Source organism: Canis aureus, chromosome 5, assembly GCF_053574225.1.
Source record: "Canis aureus isolate CA01 chromosome 5, VMU_Caureus_v.1.0, whole genome shotgun sequence".
NCBI classification, from domain to species: Eukaryota; Metazoa; Chordata; class Mammalia; order Carnivora; family Canidae; genus Canis; species Canis aureus.
Genome location: NC_135615.1, coordinates 12,378,972 through 12,399,601, shown reverse-complemented (window position 1 = coordinate 12,399,601; position 20,630 = coordinate 12,378,972). Strand labels below are relative to the sequence as shown.

General features: G+C 39.7%; 1 protein-coding gene across 3 annotated transcripts in view; it reads left to right on the top strand.

Moving 5' to 3' along the window:
• PLXDC2 (plexin domain containing 2) overlaps positions 1-20,630 on the top strand; it is a 514,506-nt gene that overhangs the window by 52,363 nt on the left and 441,513 nt on the right. The window contains exon 1 of one of the 3 annotated variants that reach the window (XM_077896880.1): positions 708-927. The exons of 1 other annotated variant lie outside the window; for it this stretch is intronic. In XM_077896880.1, coding sequence (XP_077753006.1) covers positions 723-927 — 205 coding nt within the window. In that variant the 5' untranslated portion in view covers positions 708-722. Of the gene's footprint in view, positions 1-707; positions 928-1,002; positions 2,128-20,630 lie in introns of those variants that run through there. One more of the 3 variants, XM_077896881.1, reaches the window with a different exon arrangement.

Here is a 20,630-nt window from a genome sequence, read left to right as displayed (position 1 = left end):
ATACAACCTTATAAGGGCATTACTACCATTCTCCGCATTTGATGGATGAGGAATTGAGGCACTTTGAGATTAACTGCTCAAAGTCATATAGCTAGTTAGTGGGGGAAGGTGGAATTCTAGCCCCGGGCAGTCTGTTTCTAGAATTAATATTTTTAACCAATATGCTTTGCTACCTTTCTTTGTATTTGTCCCTTTAAAATGAGGTTCACTAAACAAAAGATGTAAACTAGTGAGAGGACTGGGAAGGGTTAACTCCGAGGCACATCCCGGAGCAGGAAAAAAACAAAAACAAACTAGCCAGCGACTGCCAGTTAAAGCCCCCGTAGGAAATTCAATGGGCCTCCTGTTCCTTTAAACTCCCGCTTTCCCCCCGGGGCGGACACTTTACAAAGCCTCGGCGGCGGCGGGACCGCGCTCCCGCGCACCTCCTTCCTCCTCCCAGCTTGAGGGTCCCGGGTCCGACCCTCCAGGGGGTTTCTCGGGGTCGGTGGCCGAACTAGCTCGGGTTCGCTTTCTTCACCCCCAACCACTGCAGCACACGCCCTCCCGGGAATGGCGAACTGTAATTAACCCCTTAGCGCCCGGGAACCCCCGCCAGCGGCTGGCGGTTTGGAGAGGCGGTGAGGGGCCGCGGGTGGCCCGGGCGGTGCGCGGAGGCGGCCGGGGGCCAGGCGGGCGAGGGCGCCGCGGGCCGGGCGGCAGAGGCCGGAGCTGGGTGCAGGATGGCGCGCGGGCGGCGCGGAGGTGCAGCCCGGCGCTCCGCTCCGAGCTCGCCCTCCTCGCCGCCTCTCCCGGCTCTCGGGGCGGCGGGCTGCCGGGGGCGCGCGGGGCGGGGGCTGCACTCCCACTCCCCCTGGCTTCGCTCCTCCGGCTCAGTCTCTCGGCGACTCCTCTGCCAGCCCCGAGGAGAGCGCAGCCATTGGACAGGTCGGTGCTAGCTGCCGGTTTCGGGGAGGAAGGTGGGAGAAGCCTGAAGGAGCGAGGGGGAGGGAGGAGGGAGGAGGGTGCAGCGGCCGATCTGGCAAATTGCGAGCTGCCTTCCCTCCCCAAAGTGTGGAGCAGAAGCGCGGGGGAGCTCGGCGGCGGCGGCGCCTCCTCCGCCACCAAACTCCCGAGCTCGGCAGGGCTTGTGGCCACCTCTTCCTAAGCCAGAAGGAGCCCTCTCCCGATAGGTTTCGGCCTGACTCCCCCCGCCCCCGCTCCCTCCCCCTCATTTCTTTCTTCCTCTTCCCTTTCCCCCCCTTCTTTTTCTTTCTTTCTTTCTTTCTTTTTCTTTCTTCTTTTTTTTTCTTTTAACACACACATATTCCCACCCCCCCACCCCCCCACCCCCGGCTTCGGACCTTAGATTGCTGCAGCCCGAGCCTTCCCTGGGCTCAGCTCTTTAGGGCTGCCCATCCCTCGGGCTGCGAGAAAGGACGCGCGCCCTGCGTTGGGCGAAGAAAAGAAGAAAAACTTGTCGGAGGGGTTTCGCCAGCCCACAGTAACCCCCTTCCCGCAAACCCACAGCTCCCGCGGGGGCCGTCCCAACACTGGGGAAAGTTCCTTCTGAGCCGAAGCCCTCTTGGATTTGCAGAAGGCAGCCGCGCCGGCTGTGGAATTAGATCTGTTTTGAACCCAGTGGAGCGTACCGCGGGGGCTCGGAAGTGCCTGTCTGCGGGCACCCGGGTGGCGCTGCCCGTGCGGAACCGAGAGTTCGCGAGCCCCGGCTGCAAGTGGCCTTCCCTCCCCGCAGTTGTCCTGTGTCTGGGTGCTGTGGCAAGTTGCGAAGAGAGACCCGGAGGTCCGGAGAGAACTGCACTCCCCTCGCCCTCCTCCCTTGCTCCTCTTCCCAGCTCCTGAGTGTGAAATCCCATCGAGATTTTACAAAGGCCTCCAGGTTCCGCGGAGGCCGGTCCGCAGAGCTCTAACCCCGTCGTCCCGGTCGCCCCCGTCCCCACCCGGAGCCCCGGAGCCCAGCGCGCCTGGGAAGGACTGGCGGGGCGGGGGAGGGAGGTCGCGGCGGCGGCGGCGGCATGGCGAGGTTCCCGAGGGCCGACCTGGCCGCTGCAGGAGTTGTGTTACTTTGCCACTTTTTAATGGACCGGTTTCAGTTCACCGAAGGGGAGCCTGGAAACCAAATCAATGGTAAGATGCACTTTCGCTTGTTGATTTTGTGCGCAGCTGAAGACCTCGCTAACACCCCCCCCCCACCTCCCCCATTCTCAGCCCACCCCCACTTCATCTGTCTGCCCTTGGGAAAGTTACTGCAATTGCTTTTCGGGTAAACTTGGGCTTTCCGAATGGGGAGAAGATGGTCGGTTTAGAGAAGGGCACTGGCGGGGGGGGGGGGGTCTGGAGGATTTCGGGCTTCCTTCACCTGAGCGACAGGGGGTGGTACCGTCTCCCCAAGTCTCCCAGAGAGGGCTCTGGTGTGTGAGAGCAAACCTTGTGTAGATTCCTCTCCCGGTAGCTGGCATCCCTGGGCACTCTCCCCTCTGGCTCCTGCTGCCACCCTGCTGCTGCGATAGACTAAGAGAGTGCGTGATGGGGGCTGTGGGTGGGAGACGTGGTGGCAGCCGGAGATTGCAGCCCCCCCCCCCCCCTTGGCTGGAGGAAAAATTTACTGTGGCCGCACCTTCCATCCCCAGGCGATCCCCACCTTAGCTCCCTTTCGAGGTCTGGGGCCCGCCGGGCTCTGGAAGTGGGGCGGGGTAGGTGCGGCGGGGCGCAGGGGAGGGGAGGAGGCGACCGGACTGTGGTGGGCGCGCCTCGGGAGACCAATCCCTGCCACCATTGTCCTCGGCCGACCGGCTTCGCAGACAGGCCTGAACGTGTCCGGGGTTTGTCCAAGTGCCCTGGCGATGCCCCCACGCGGAGACCTGGTCTTTGCATCCTCCCAGGGGCAGTGTCCTCTGCTCGGGCGGATGCCAGCCAGGTGCGCGTCTGGTCGGGAGCCTCCACCCGCGGCCCGCTGGCTCTCTGAGGCTGGGCGCTGCGGAGCCGGGGTCCAGGTACCTCCCGAGAACTGGGTGCCTGCTCACCATTTCTGCCCCTCAGGAAGAAAGGGAAGAAACAGGCAGAGAAAGCGACCGTGGCAGAGATTTGTGAACTCAGGTTAGAGTTCGAGAGGAGGTGAAATGAACAAAAACACTTGGAGGAAAAAAAAAAAAAAAAAGAAAAAAAAAAAAAGAAAAAAACTTTCTGATTAGGATGATCAAGGTTTTGTTTTCTTTTAATTCGGAAGGTGGGAGTTGTGGTAAGCGCTTCCCTCAGAAAGCATACATGTATCCTCCAAATGTCAACACGAAAGTCGCAGATGGAAGCCTAGTGAGGTCACCTGGGGATTCCAGGTGAGATGAATCTCGGAGAAAGTCCTTGAATGAATTTTACCAATCTGAGACCTAGAAATCGGCTAAAACACTGCCCCTGGTGGGAATTCGTACAGAGAAAACACAGATTCTGACTCTGCGCTCCAAATTATGGTTGGAGGGGTGTGTGGAGGGGGCAACATCATGACAACACTTCTAAAACTGTGAAATGCTTTAAAACTCCAATTTTCCTGATAATTGATTTGTCTTTGTCCCATATAATTTTCTTCTGCATGAATGGATATAGGTTGTTATTTACTGGGTGTCATATCAATAGATTATCCATTTTTGTTTATCTTTCATTGATTTAAAAACATACGACTTTTACCCCATGGTATTGATACCTCATCACCACATTTATGGAATAAGTAGATGCTTAAAGAAAACAATTTTCTACATGCCAAGAGAGGTTAGAGAGAGATATGTGCCAAAATGCATCCCAAGTTGTTTATTTCAAAACTTCTTTGGCACTGGTTGTAAGTAATGCATTTACAGTAAATAATAAATGAATAAATGTCAGCAAATATTTATTTTTTCTGAGCTTCTTTCATTAATGATATATTATTGAGAAAAGAATATGTATACATTTTCTATTCTAAGTTCTCAAATTGAGGATGAAGTAAACATTCCATTCTAAAATTGGCCAGATAATTCAAAGCTTTGTGAATTAGAAAATACCTAAGTTGTTCAACATAAATGTACAGGTGTTACAAACTCATTATAAACTAGTGTCCACGGTGGAAAATTACTTTAGAAACCCGTATGTTTATAGGATTGAGTAAAAAAAAAAAAAAAAAAAGGTTTTAAATTTCTTGGTAAATGTTCTGGAGATTTATTGAAAACTGAAGCAGCTTCTTTACTCAATATCAATCTGCTTGTAGTTTTTGAATAGTCTTGGAGTTAAATGGTTAGCCTACTGAATATATAAAATATAAAGAAAGAAGAGAAAAAATAATTTCTTTTGTAAGTAGTCTAGGTAGAAGTTCAACATGGGGAAATTTTTAAAAAGTCCAGCTGTCTTGAAATTCACCATGTAGCAATCAGGATTTTTATCACAGACATTTTGGCACAGGGGAAAATATCTGATTTCATAACAGGGACATTTTAATTATGTATTGCTTTAGAACTGCTGCAGTTGATTTTATTGCCACCAGAGGGCAGAGAAACTATTTTCTCCTGTTCCTTTCTTTCCAAATGTCTCAGATTAATGATCTTCAATACTTTGTTTTTCCTAAGGGCAATATTTTTTTGATATTCAACTTACCATTTATAAATGAGTGGAAGTTTGTAATAAGGAGTGTTTATTTCCCATGTTTATTGAAATTAACGATTCATTCAACATTTATAAAGCACCTCCTACTTGTAAAGGTGTAAACTTTGAATATATTCTTGTGGTGTACTTGTATGATGGAAAAAACCAAGTACCCTTTTTTGCAGCATTGCTGGAGATTTTTTTAAACAAATTATTGTCGAATTCTCAAGAATGTGGCTTTAAAATGTTTCTCTTAGGATTAAAAGTTCATTATCATAATGAATTTATTTTTAGGATAGTCTACATACCTCAGAAGTATTTGCCATCCTAAATAGTTTTTCTCAACACCAGTATTTAGATAAAAATAAGCTTAGACTAATTCTAGGTTCTGTAAATCTGGAATCATCTTTGTATTGTTATATACTCATTTGTATATTCTAAATTGATTGAAAAAATCTAGTAACAGTGTCAAAGAGAACCATGTATTAATGGCTCAGAGAATTCTAAGATTTAAATATGGACAAGGGGGCTAAAATCATGTAATTATTTTAGCCTTGTTTTTACTCTTAAATGTGACTTAATGCAGTAAGGAAGTTCAGTACTGCTATATAGAGAGTAAAAATAGTTTAGGACTCCATGGAATTTCCACTATTTAAATTTTCTAATATTGCTGTGTACTAGAAAGAAATAGTTTATTTTTAGAAGATCATATACATTTATTGTCGCTGTTTCTCTAGTGGCATATTTTTCTAATTTCTGCTTTCATTGGAGTTAAAAGGCTTAATTTGAACTATTACTAACGTGTAGGAGAGTATCTCTGTTAGACATACCATCATTACTATAATTTTTTTGTTTGCATATATAAATAGAACAGAAAATTATAATAGAAAGTTAATCCAAGTGAATATTCTCTATAAAGTACATGTGAGCCAGATTAATGAACACATGGCAGGTTGATTTTCAATCAATCAATGACTCATGATTGCATATAAAATTTTTAAAACACGAAATGTGAAAGTCTTTTTCCTCTAGAGAATTGATACAAGTTGAAGCCTAAGGTTGGGTAAGATTTTTAGTTCATGGATGTCCACATAGAAATTTAAAATTATTTTAAGTAGGACAGGTTGTGTGTTTGTTAAGTTTGATCTTCAGAAACAGGTTTTTATCAAGTAGAATATACTTGAGCAAAACGTAGTAATAGAAGATGCTAATTTGCTCCAAACAGCTTTCTTCTCTGCAAGAATCAGATACTTTCCTGCAGAGATATAGACAACATAGATTCTTTTCAATTTGTCTCTGCTTTTTTGCTTCCTAAAAGGTATTTCCTATCATAGAAGCAGCATGTTTATGAAGATTAATGAATTGATCAGCAGCTGTAATCGTGAGATCTGAAGTCTTGAGCTGTTTCCTACGACAATAAACAGGCTCTTCATCATGGCCTTCCAGACCTTTGCCATGTGGCCTAGACCTATTGTGTCACTTCTCACTCCTCTTCCCATTATTGAACACTCTAAGAACCCATTGAGGCTCCCTGATGTTCCCTGAGTATATAGGGTGTGTTACCACCTGTCCTCCTTTCCTAATCCTCCCTCCTTTCTCTCTCTCCTCCTTCCTTAATCCATCCCTATCTGTCCATCTTCTACTTTTCCTTACAGGTTTATCTCAGGTGACACCCAGAACCCTCTGGGACTCTGTGCATTTTTGACTCTGCTTGATTTAGGAAGACATGTTGCTGTTGCCTTTCTTCCCCCTTCCCATTTCTGTGTCTCTTTCATGCACTTAGACTGTATATCATGTTCTCCAGGCCACGGTCCACTACTGTTCATTTCTGAATCCCCCATGGCATCTACCACACCGGCGTGCAATAAAGAGCTGTTGGACTGACCAATGGAATTATAGTTCAAGCTGGGTTATTGCCTTGAATGTCACCTTAGGAGACTTTTTAAAATACTTTTTACTCTATTGGTGACTTTTTCCATCAACAGGTTGGAAATGAATATACAGCGAGGTTTATAGAATTAATCATTTAAAACAAGAGAATAGGATCCAGAGGTCTTCTGAACAATCATGCTTCCAATGGATAATATTTACCTTAAACCTTCTATCAACAGGTAGAACTTTTGAAAAGTTCATTCTATTGCTCAACTATACTTCTGGTTTCTGAATGAATTTTCACTCATGTTCTTCTAACACTTTCAAGTACAACATGTGTGTATATTTGTGGGTATATATATATATATATATATATATATACATATATACATATATATGTATGCATATATATAGTGATAATGTGTTTTCAGTGGAGATTAACACCATTAAGTAGTTTAGTTTAATTGTTTAGTTTAGTTCAGTTTAGTTCTTTGTGAAATTACTTTTGAATTGAATTGTGCTCAGGCCTCATGCCATTAACCTACACTGAAGGAGGCTTTAAAAAGAAGTAAAAAAATAAAATAAAACAAAACAAAATAAAATAAAATAAAACAAAATCAGCCTTATAAAATTTGTTACGGTAGTTCTTTTGGGGGAAGGAATTGGTGGTACTATGCAATATGTCTGCTCCCTGAGCAGCTGAGGGCAGGAAAAGAGAAAAAAAGAAAGAGAAATCTTGTATCTTGAAAACAGAGTTGTTTTCCTGAATTAGTTTATTTCTGTCTTCTGGGCATGGTGACTAGTGACCAGATACATTACCTCTTAATATTTGATTTCTTGAAAGCTGGGAGCATAATTTGTAGCCCACTTCCAACAAGTATATAAACCTTCGCTATTTATTTATTTTTCTATTTATGGGGACTAACTTACCTGTTGCTTCATCTTCTCCTTCCCACTCTTACTGATTTTTGTCTAACTTTCCACACTTAAAAATCTTGTATTTGTTTTAGAGGTGGGAAGTAAGTAAATAAAAAGTAATCACCATAATATGTAAGGTTATAGATTACTAAATTGCTTTTCAGCTTTCTTTTAATCTAATTCCAGTCCTTTGCCTTTATTCTGAATGCATTTTCTCAAAGCTTTAATTATCTCTTTACAGTACTGCACTGTGAGAAGTCTTTCTTCTTCACTAAAGGTTCATACAGGATGTCTCCTCTCTCTATCCTTCAGACAATGATTCTGTTCAACTGAGGAAGTTATTGAAGACTGACAGACAAAGTAGAGATGCTTTTATTAAGAGTTTCTCTCAAAAAAAAAAAAAAAAAAAAAAAAAAAGAGTTTCTCTCACTATTTATCGTGTCCCCTATTGCCTGGTCAAATTAACACAATAATATCTGAAGGAAGAACAGAATATAAAATATTCTACATTGTGTTGTAACCAGACATTGCACTCTTTTTTTTAATATTTGTTCTTCGGCTTTTTTTTTCTTTTTTTTTTTTTTTTTTTTGGCCTCTTTCATTAAAAAGGTGGCAAGATGTGGAATGGTGGTACAGAGTAGGGCATTTAAATAGAAGTTGAGGTCCTGTCAGGGACATGTTTGGAATGAGGATAGCCAGTTAAAGATTGCAGATACAACTACGAAGTCAGAAACTGTGTGGCCTTCCTTGAAATCCAGAGTTTTAATCCCTCCCTCCCGAGGTCATCCAAACAGATGTAAGCACTGTTCTCCTACTCTTCTAAATTAAAAGTGATAGTCACTGTTTCTGCTTCAGATGTTGTAGTGGAGAGCGGTTTGTGGTTTTGTTGAGAGGATCATAAAGGCAAGGGTTGCAGAATGACTTCCATTTTACTTGTCTGGAGTCTTTTTCTTTTCTCTTTAAAGATTTTATATATTTATTCATGAGAGACAGAGAGAGAGAGAGAGAGAGAGAGAGAGAGGCAGAGACACAGGCAGAGGGAGAAGCTCCATACAGGGAGCCCGATATGGGACTCGATCCTGGGACTCTAGGATCACACCCAGGGCTGAAGGCGGCGCTAAACCGCTGGGCCACCGGGGCTGCCCATCTGGAGTCTTTGCTTAGTTTCTTCCTCTCCTCACCTACTATTTTTCACTAATTAATTGGAAAATTTTCATAGAATTTGTAGTGCTCAAAGTCTCATCTTGTAAGTAAGGTGCTTAGCTCATTGAGGCTTTGAGAATATAGCGAATGTAAAGAATGTACCCTGTGGATAAACTGCATAAAAATCAGGATTTTTAAACGTCACATTTCTCCTTGGAGTGTTCATTGATAGGAGAAGTGTAAATACAGCTGACATAATTTTCTTTAAGCAAGAGGTAGTAACTACACTCTTAATTTATTTTGATCAGGATAATATTTTCTTTGGTCCAGTTGGAATATGGAGCATTCAGCATGCAATGATGTTTTTTGGTAGTGGTTTTTGGGTAACACACTTGTCAATTGTGTATGTGTATCTGTAGCATGAGCTCTCAACTTTTTCTCTCTGAAACCGTTATCTCAGCATCCAATAAAATACTTATTTCCCTAAACCCTAAAAAAGAAACAAGATAGAATCTGTCACTTTAGAATATGAAATTCACAAATAATAATGATATTTAAGATGTGAAGTAGTCTTCTAGGGTGTATTTATATTAGGCATATTAATTTATTTCTCTCCAGAAACCAACATAGACTATAGCCATCACTAGCACAATGGATCTGATTGCTTACTTGGTATACTTTTGTTCATTTGTTTGGTCAAAACAGCCCACTGACCTTACTGCAGGCGTAGCAGAGAGCATGTCCAGTGTTGACTCTGACTTCTTTTGGCTTCTCCTTCTGCTATCCATTCCCTTCAATACATCGCTGTAATCTGCACTTCAAAATATTCATGAAAAAATTTATGTGGAGTGGTTTTGGCATACCGAATCACATTCCCAGTTCATGTGGATTCCCACTGTCAAAAGTTCAAAATTGAACTTTTGATTAAAAAAAATCAACCTCCTAATTTTTTTGCTACTCCATAGTTTCATGTTTAAAAAATAGATAATGTGTACTATAAGGACATATTTGAACTATGAAAAACTAAGAAACAAAAACAACAAAGAGGCATGTCACTATATTGGCATTTGTGTGTCTTATGTGCATTATGTGTCTTCACGTCCACATGCAAGGGTTGCTCAGCTTATATTCAAAGGTAGAATTCATGGGTTATGGAGTTTATGAATGTTCTGCTAGGAAAGATAATGCCTGGGACAAGTTGCCCTGCTAGATCTTCCTAGATAAAGTACTTCAAAGATAAAGGTAGGGGGAGGGGGAGAAAACCCTGATAATTATCTCTCTGTGGATATCACACAATCTTAATTACTTTAGCTTTATAATAAGTATATCCGGTTGGGCAAACCTACCCTTCTTGTTTTTGATCTCCAGAAGTGTCCTGGCTATTCTAGAAGACTCTTTGCTTTTCCATTATCTACTTATAATAAACTTTTCAGGTTTTGCTAAAAACTGTGTTGGACTTTGTTTGAAGTCACATTAAATCTCAAGGTCATTAAGTAAAGGTCTCTGTTTCTAAGCAACATGGAGAAGTTGTAATTTCTTTTCTACAACATCTAAAAGCCAGAGCAAGCACCATGGCACTTCATGATAAATTGTTAATAACGACTATTTGGCAATGATCTTTTTTAGTTGAAACAATGTCCTTAGATTGAGGACTAGTGTTGTTTTCGTGATCACATCATGAAGCTAATGGTACATCTAATTGTTTCTTAGGAAATATAGGTGGAAACCATAGATAAATTAAAAGGAGCAACTCAACTGAGGGAAAGAATGTTAATTTCTAACTTCTTGGAAACGCTACAAATGAGGGGTAAGCACTAGGCAAATAATACATGGAAATGGTGACACTTGTCCCTTTTAGTGACCCATCTCTGGACCAGCATAGCAGTTCCAGGCAAGATTATAGGTTTGCTCCATGAGAAACAGCTCTGATGGGGTGCCTGGGTGTCTCAGTCCATTAAGTGTCTGTCTTTGGCTCAGGTCATGATCCCAGGGTCCTGGGATGGAGCCCTGTATGGGGCTTCCTACTCAGCGGGGTGTCTGTTTTTCCTTCTCATTCTGTCCCTCCCCTCCACTCATGCTCTCTTTCACTTTCTCTGTCCTACCTCACATAAATAACATCTTAAAAAAAAAAAAAAAAAAAAAAGAAGAAGAAGAAAGAAAGAAACAGTTCTGGTGAGAAAGGTAAAAGCCCCTGGATTTAGGATTCTCCTTAATGTTTGTTCCTTAGCTAATTAGTATCAATTTCATGGGAGATTTACATTGAAAGAAAGCACACTTTACAAATTACATCCATTTGAAGATAATAGATTTATGATTTTATTTAGACTATAGGCATTTATAAATTAAAAGGCTATCATTTGCTTGAGTTGAAAATTCAAACCTCATCTCTGCCTCAACACAGTTTATGACTGGCTATTGCTCTGCACTCATGTGTACTGATCTGGATATTTTTTAATCAGGAGTAAACTGACAAGCCAGGCAGTCTGTTTTATTTCTTTGTTATTTAGCCTTCATTATCTTTTTAACATCTGTTGTTCATTTTAGATATTTTTAAAAACAAGTGTGATTCAAAGTCATTCTGCAGAGTATAGTCTCATTGTCTGGACATTGCAAAACAGCTTTATGCAGGAAGCCAGACTTGTGCAATGTCAGTTTTGTTAAGCTGTTTTTAGGAGAGAGGTTTGTAAAATAGGCACAGCCAATATGAAGCCGATTTTTTTAAAACCAAGGACTTAAGTTTGACTCCAGACTGCATTTCTCCATCCTTCCTCCCATATTTTTTCTAGCCTACTTCAATAGTTTCACACTTAGCCTCTGTAACTGTCCTGCTGGAAGCCATTCTTCACTCCACAGCCTGAAAGTTCTTTCTAAAATGTAAATCTAGCGATGTCACTCCTCTCTTGAAAATGCTTTTCTGCCTTCCTCTTGCTCTTACACCAAAGCCAAGGCCTTCAGTAATTCTGTCCTGGCTCACCTCCCTGGATTAAAAATCATCACTTCCTCCCTCCTGCTCTCCAGTTTCCTGGTCCCACACTATCTCTCCTCTGAAAATTGTACACGCCATTCCTCCTTCTTGGAGCATGCTGCTTTTCTCCTCTCTTCGGCTATTTGTCCTTCAGAGCTCAGCTTTGATATGATTTTTGGCATATCGAATAATTTTTTTAGTGTTTGTTTGCCAGCTCCAAGTTCTAGATGAATGCTTTACCAAAGTGCACTCTGCGTGTCCTCATCGTTTCACTTAACATCATCAGTAATGTAGAGCTGCCCAAAGTTAGAGGCCATATGTGACTGATCACCATTGAATCACTGGTTCCAAGGAAGTCTTCTTTGAAAATGTGTTCAACAAAGGAATCTTGTTAGGGTTCCACTTGTATGATAGACTGTATTTGTTCAGATTTATTACCCAGGCAGAATTTTGTTTGTACCTTATTTCTACATATTTCTCTGGGCAGAATTTCTAAATCATAATTTGGATGATTTAAATCTCAGATTAAATATCAGATTTAAATATCAATGAGTCACATGTATAGGCAAACCAGAGATTGAGTGACTTCAGAGTAAGGGAACTTTCATGCTTTCATGAAAAAACTGAGAATTCATTTAGAAATAATGGTTTAGGAATGATCAAGTCATTTACTAAGCTAGGAAGAACTTAAATGATCATACTTGAGTTAATTATACTTATGAATTAATACTTTATTGTTTTGTAAACCAGCAACTTGTCTGAAAAAATATTAATATTGGTTCATTTGCTTCACTGGAGGGAACTCAAATGATCATACTTGAGTTAATTATACTTATGAATTAATACTTTATTGTTTTGTAAACCAGCAACTTGTCTGAAAAAATATTAATATTGGTTCATTTCCTTCACTGGAGGGAATGCCATAGTTTAAAAAGACATATGGATAAACAATGAATGAAATAATTAGAGATTGAACCATGCTATTTGCATAGTTTCTAGTTATCTTCAAGGCTAAAGATGAAAACTGGAAAATAGTCTTAAGATTAGACATTTAAAAGATTTCCAAATACAAATCATTGGACAGATTTTTAAATATTTTTTTTCAATAAAAGAATCTAAAGTATCTCTTAATAATACACTCATTAATGTGAGTTGATTCCTTTTAGAGTCCTGAATGTGATCCACTTGCTGAAGTTTACATGGTTTGGGTCAGCATCCTTTGTGTTCTCTCCAACTAGAATTTGCTATTCTCCAGGCACATTTTTATTACCCTTGTCAATTCAGTGTTTTTCTAGAAACATACCAAAGTTCTTTCTATATTCCATACTATTGTGTGGTGTGAACAACTGATACTATTTGCTCAGTGTCTTACCTCTTTTTCTCTAGAAACAGTGCCTGATTGGCGTTTAGGACTATCCTCTCTATCTGACTCAAATGGTATCCTCCTGGGCCTTCTGTCACCCTGTCATGCTTCTCCAAGACAGTTCAGCATGTGTTCAGGTGGCTACTGATAATTCCCCTGTGTCATGGACATCAGGTCAATTAACATTTCCCTTTTAGTCAAGGCCTTTAGTAATTGGGTCCTGGCTTACCTCTCCAGGTTCAAATTCATCACTTCATGTTTTTGTTTTTGTTTTGTTTTTAAATATGTCAGTGGTTGCTGCACTGGGAATATTCAAGTCTAAAGTTATGTGTAGGCAGTCTTTGACTTCCCAGTAGCATAAACCTGAAAATACCAATTTCTGAGGTGAGATTGATACTTGCCACTGAAAAGTCTTGGCAAATACATAATTTTTATTATATTACTATTTGAATTAGGTATTTGAGAATATTTCTTCCACTCAACTGTAAGCTCTGTGAGGGTAGGAAGCATGTTTTACTTTATTTTCTCAAAATTAGCCAATTTCATATGGCTTGATATATAATTAAAAAACAATAAACATATGTTAAATTTTCTGTGTAAGCTCATTTGGTAGAGTGTCATCTCAGTAACTATTAAATAATACAGATCTCAGAAGTAATATTTTGTTCCTTTCTCATTTTGCACATTAAATTCTCTTACCTGGTTCTTATTTTTTTAATCTTTCTTCATGCTTAATTTTGTGATTTTCTTTAATTTGCCCTGTACTTCCTATTTTATTTTTGTTGTGGGTGTAGATAAACTTTCCAGGCAATTGAAAGGAGAAAACTTAACTCTTTGATGGGTAGGTACATCATATCTTTTGTTAGTCCATTAATTTGTATTCAGAATTAAGAGGGGGAAAAAACATAAATCAATCAAAAGCTGATCCACAACCAATGCTTATCTATTTTTCACTTATTACTTTTTTAATCTTTCACTTATTACTTTTTTAAATCAGGATTCTCCAGACCACTAAGAATTTAAAAATAAAACAAAAATAGTAAAACTACATTTCAGATATAGCACCCAGCGCATGGTAGGTTTTCATTTTAAATATCCTCAACTTATCTGTTTACTTCTAATGAAGGCATTGATTCATTCCTCCATCCATTCATTTATCCAGTAAGTAATCAATATATGTTTTTAAATGGATGGAGGAATAAATTAATGCCTTTATTAGAAGTAAAATAGGCTCTTGTAGGTTAATTGGAAGCCTAGGCATTCTAAATCATATTCTTTATATGTAAGTTGGGAATTGCCATATGTTCCATGCTGATGTGTGACGTGTGCTTAAAATATATGACATTTTCATAGTACAATTTGAAATCCCTTTATAAACTTCAGATCGCCTAATTTTCATATTAGTTCAGCTGTTCGTCCAACAGGATAATTTCAGTTGGAAGGCGTTTTTATTCAGTCAATTTAATTTCATAATTCACTGTTTTAGGTGACAGTAAAACATGGTTTCTATAGTTAAGGAAGGTGATCTGCTGGGAAAAACGAGCACGAATGTAGTGTGAGTCTAGTGGGAGAACTGTGACAAGCATGAGCATAATGCAGGGACAAACCAGTGCCTGTAGGAGCAACATAACCAGAGGAAGGCTGGCAGAGTGGAGGTCGGGGACAGGCTCTGCAGGAGACAGCATTCAGTTGCCTTGTGCTCCTTAGAGGATGCTTCTGATGTCAGACAGGCTTGGGTGCAAACCATAGTTTTGCCATTTACCATTTGGGTGACTTTGTGCAAGAAAATTAACCCCTGAGGCCTCATTTCTTCTTCATCTGTAATATGGGAATAAGATTTGTCAGAGAACTTCTAGGCGGCTGAGAGATTGTCTGTCTTAGGCTCAAGGTATGTCTGGGCATCAAGTCCTGCATCTGGCTCCCTGTGAGGAGTCTGCTTTTCCCTCTGTCTATGTCTCTGCCTCTCTCTCTGTGTTTCTCATGAATAAATAAATAAAATCTTAAAAAAAAAAAGATTTTTCATCTACCCCACCAGAATAACTGTGGTGAAAACTTTCTGTTCCTTACAGGTTTGGTGATGTTACCATAGAAATACAAAGGAGTATGGAAACAGTAAATTGAGAGAGGAATAAACAAGTGTAAAAAAGTAAGGCAGAGCAAGGCAAAGAATTCTCCCCAGAACAGTGAACAATCCAAGGATGCTTTCCCTAATAATTTAAAAATATTAATTATTGGGGTATCCATATTTCAAGCTGCCAGAGATAATGCCATATTGCCTTTGGCTTATGAACAATCAGGTGCGCTAGTATTGTTGTAGGTTTCAGAAAAAATAAGGCCAGTTATGCTTTGGACAGTCATGTGCACATTAAGTGGCACACGGACTGCACCTCCAACAGGCTTCGACTTGCATGACTAGGTTTTGGAATGCAAAGCATTGCTATTTTTCAGAATCCTCCTCCTCACTCAGCGATAGCCTAGGGCGAGATTTGGATTTGAAGAACATTATTCCAATAAAACATGCATTAAAAGAGCACTGAAAGAATTTATTTTTACCAAACTCATGTTGTGTAAAATGAGATGGAACTCCTCAAAACAGTTTTCTTTTCTTGGCCTAGACAGGACATGAAACAAAATTCTGCTGTGTCATCTACATCAAAGCAAGAAAATAATCCTTTGACCTTAGTAATACACTTGCTTCCAGGGATAAATGAACTGCTGTATGGGATTATGCAATTCTCTTGGATGACAGGTTAACTTTTTTGCATAATGGTGCCCTTTTATAAAGAGATCCAAAATGCTACCTATGTCTGAGTGGATTTATCCAAAAAGGCAAACAATATATTTGTAAGAGCAAGACAACTGTTCTAAGATTTCATAAGTGAATGGAAGATAAGAAATGTCAAAAGAAGAAATGAATGGAAGTCTTTAAAAATCTAGAGTTCTCTGAATATTTCATATTTAGCATTTTTTCCTACAAGTATACAGAGGCCTTTGGTGTTTTAGGGACAGGCCAGTCCGGGATATATGGCCTGTAGAGGTGCGTGCACTCATGGCATTACTGGAGAGCAATAGAACAACTCCTCATTCATGTACTAGGATCTCCTACACTATTGTGTTCGTTGTTAACTTAGAGTCATGTTTTGTGTTTAGGTAGTATATCTTGGGAAATGTTGGTATCAAAAGGAAAGGCCATGGTTACCCACATCTTTTCTTTTTGAAACCTATGTAGAATAGGTGTGATAAAGAGATAGTTATAATGTTCAAGTTCAGACTGAGATAGGCATGCTCCCTGGTTAGGCCAAGAATAGCAAGAAGTCACTAGGAATGTGTGTGGATATGTGTGTGTGTGTGTGTGTGTGTGTGTGTGAAGGTGGAGAGGTTACAGAGGCAGAACAACAGGAATACCAAAGACATGGTGGAAGACAATAAGGAGAGCAGTAGATAGGCTGTGTTGATGGTGAAGTTTAGTTCTCAGAAGAATTATTTATTCATTTGACAAACATTTGCTAGATGTGCTCTATATGCCAAACATTGTGCTGTAAAGATTAAAAAGATATATAGACCTTGCCAGGTAGGGGTTACAGTACAGTATTGAAAATAGGAAATTAGGGATCCCTGGGTGGCGCAGCGGTTTAGCGCCTGCCTTTGGACCAGGGCGCGATCCTGGAGACCCAGGATCGAATCCCACGTCAGGCTCCCGGCATGGAGCCTGCTTCTCCCTCTGCCTATGTCTCTGCCTCTCTCTTTCTCTCTCTGTGTGACTATCATAAATAAAAAAAAAAATTAAAGAAAATAGGAAATTAACCAGATAATTCTAAGAGAGTAAGGTAGGGGTGTGTGTGTGTGTGTGTGTGTGTGTGTGTGTGTGTGTGTCTGTGTGTGTCTGTGTGTATGTGAGAGAGAGAGAAAAACAGAGAGAGAGAGAGAGCTGTGGGACACAGAACTTAGACTAGACGGTCAGGGAAGGTTTCCTAGAAGTGTGTTTCAGATTGCTTTAAAGTATATGTGAGCATTAGGAGGGTGGAAAATGTGGGTACACATTCTAAACAGAGAGAACAATCTGGAGTTAGAAAACCGTGTGCTTTTTGAGGAAATACAGTTGCCTGTGGGGAAAAGATAGTTGCAAGACTAAGAAAGGGCTCACCTACTCTAGACAGATGTGGAACTGACTCCTGAAAGTGACAGCTGGCCAGTGACAGATTTTTGATAGCTGAATGACAGACTCGGGTCTTTTAGAAGTGTCTCTAGTACTGGTATGGAGAACACATAGGAAGGGGAACACACAGACCTGGAGACTGCTGGATTTAGGAACTCCTGGATTAGTAAGAATGAAGAGTGATGAAGGCTTCCAATGAAGGGAGAAATTCCCAGGAACCTCTAGTCTGGAGGTTAGAAAAATGGGTTCAGCTTTAAATGTGTTGAGTATTGAAATGCTTATGGGGCATCTCAGTGGAGAGATTAGTTCTACTGGGTAGAGGTCTTAAATGAAATTGAGATGTTGAATCACCAGTGTGTTAGTGGTGTTGGAAACCAGACAAGAAACATAAAGAGAGAGGAGCAGTGGGTGAAGATCACTGACCACTCTCTAGGAAGATGAATGGAAGGAAGAGCCCAGGAGGAAGAGTGAGGAGGGCAACATGGAGAGCGAAGAAAAGCAAAATCATTGGAGTTGGCAAGGAAGGGGTCATCTGGGAATTTACTAAGAGCGGTTTGAGTGGATGAATGGGAATGAATTGGTGCCAAATTTCAATAGGGTAAGTGGTGAAGGTGAGTGGAGGCTGTAAGGTTGTGGACAAAACTAAAATCTTAAACAAAAGCAAAAAATGTGGCTGGGAAAGAAATGATGGAAAGGAAGTAGCCAGGGGGGAGCATACGGATGAGAGAGCTTTGCTAGCGTTGGGGATTTGAGCCTGCCCATAGTGATGGGGGAAACAGCTGGTAGACAGGTGGGCAGACTGAGAATATAAGTGTACTATAAATACAATATACTATGTTAGAATTGTTGTCTTTGGAAAGATGATCATAGTTCTTCCAAAATGCAACTTGAGTCAAGGAACCCTTTGTTATATCACATGTAAGAAAGTTGCTGTGATATCTAACAAAAATTTAATGAAGGCTTAGATAATATCACATTTGTGTAACTTGAGGCCTTTAAATCAATGAAATCTCCCAAATAAAATAAAGAGAAAGAGAATTTCAACTTAAGATATAGTAGGAGGAAAAATGAATGTTTCATTTACTTTATCAGTTAAATCTGGGCTATAAAATGGTCATAACATGATATTATTTATCATAATATAAATATTATAGAAATAATAATACTTTCTATAAGTATTATAGAAAAGGGTATTGAAAAGGGTATTGAAAACAGTCTAAGTTTCAGGCATTTTTAAAATTTTAAGTCAATATCACACCCTGAAGAAAAAGGTGTAATGACTTCATTGTTCTTTTGCTTATAGGGAGATGAGGAATTCAAATCATAAATTTATGAAAGAAGGATGTTTTTCTCACTGTAATTTCTGTGGCTGTTTTCAAGATAAATTTTTTTTTCAAGATAAATTTTTATAGTGATTGAAACCATGCTTGGCATATAGTAGGTGCTCAATAAATATTTGTGAACTCATATAACAGTTATTTGTATATAAGAAACCAAGGAAGTAAGGGTCAAATATTTTTTTCATAAAAACTTTGGAACTCTCTTCTCACTAAGAAATGACAAACTCTTATAAAAGAGGTATTTATTTCCTGCCAAAGTTGCCTTCAAGGTAAGTTGCTTTATAAAACTGTTAGAAGAGTTTAAGAGGACTAATTATTATCATCTGTAACATGCTACCCAGCAAGACATTCCTGACCAGCTTGAAGTTACAAAAAATAAGTCAAGCTTATGCAAGTTTGAAATAAAAAAATTAAAAAAATTAAAAAAAAACGAGGACAAAAGTTAAAACCAATAAACTCTTATCTGTAGTCTGTCTTTCCAGAAAGATTATAAATAAGTTTGTTTCTCTAGTAATTGGAACATTGCTCCATATCCTCAGTGTGTGTATGTGTGTGTATGTGTGTGTGTGTGTGTGTGTGTGTGTGTGTGTGTTTGGAGATGAGGGAAATGGGAAATGAATGAGTAGGGAGGAAAGTTGAAAAATGACATCATTTAGGTCAGTTTCTGAAAATTTATCGACATTTATGGATGCACCATAATGTAGTTAATTACTTTGTGTTTTCTTAAATTATCTGTCCTGTTTTAATTTTGTAATGCATTGCAAAGACGAAAACACCAAAATTCATGAAAATTGTTCTGTTAGACATGCAGAAATTCTAATGCAACATGGAAATGTGCATGCATCTACAGCGATACTTCAGCTTATAACTAAGCTTGTTAGGTCATTTATCATTGTTTGCCCATGTAAATTGCTTCGTCATAAGCTTTCCTGTAAATCAGAAACACAGGACTCTCCTTTTTGTTTTTGTTTGGTTTATTTCTTATTCAATTAAGACCCTTAATTAATCCTTAATATTTAAGGCATTAGTAAAAAGTCACCATCATAAAACCATTTAGTTTTTCTATCACTTCCATTTTGGTGAAACGGAAGAAAACAAAGTTATAATTCAGTGAATTTATGTAACTTGAAAAAATTATGTAACTTTTTCTTAGTAAAACTGCTAGGCTCTCTAAAACTTCCAGCCTCTCAATACTCACTTGTTTGTCTAGAATACATTATGTTATGCTTTACTTAGGTATAAAAGAATTATAACAGCACCAGTTGTTAATATTTCACATATCATTTGTTAAAGTTAACTCTGTAGTGTTTTCTAGCATGTAATAATAAATGCATCATTTGAAACTTGTGATTAAGTGTATTTATGTCCCAATAAAGAAGATACAAGTTTTAGTCTCAACTTAATGGAAGTTTTGAAACAATTTTGCGAAGTGTAAGATAAATTTAAGTCAAATGTTTAATCTTAGAGAGCCAAGATTGAAACATTGGACTAATATAAAACAACTCAAGTGGTACCTTTCATCTGGTTGCTTCCATGACTACCAGAAAGCCCTCTATGAGGTATCATATTTCTTTGCCTTTTTTTTTTTTTTTGAGTTCCTGCATGTATTGTGAGAACCTGTTAATCTGGTAATCAATTGTACATTTCGTTTTTTAATTGCCATTTTTGTAAGTGTTGTCTGTGGCAATTACACACCATTTTAAAAGAAGAGATCACAGGCATTGAGGTCAAGTCAAGACTTGTGTACAGATTTCCCTTTTTTTGACCCTAGAAGATATGGAACTCAGCATGCTTCCTTTTTTCAACACTAGCCATTTTGGGAGCAACAGTTAACTGCCCACTGGTGGTAAGCCCTTCCTTTTGTGCCTAATGGGTCCCATCCTGCCACATGGTGGTTGGGCCACAGATGGAAGGCACTGGTGGTGCAGAGTGGTATTGAACAAATGGGAAATCAGACAAACATGGGTTTGAAATCAGCCTTATTACTTCTTTGGGCTGACATTTGAGTACCTGATTCACTGTTCTTCGTTTCTTTAAATAACGCACCAAAGATTTACTGGAATAATGTATGCAGACTGCTAATTTTTTATATAACCCACTATTACAATAACATCAATAATAATCACATCTAATTCTTTAATGAGAGAAATTCAACTTGAACTAGCTTAATCAAAGTAGAGTATGAGGGGAAAGCCTCACAGAGCCCAAGAAGAACAATATGACCAGGCCACAGGGACAGGGACTCTCAGAGACTCTCCATCTATTATTTCT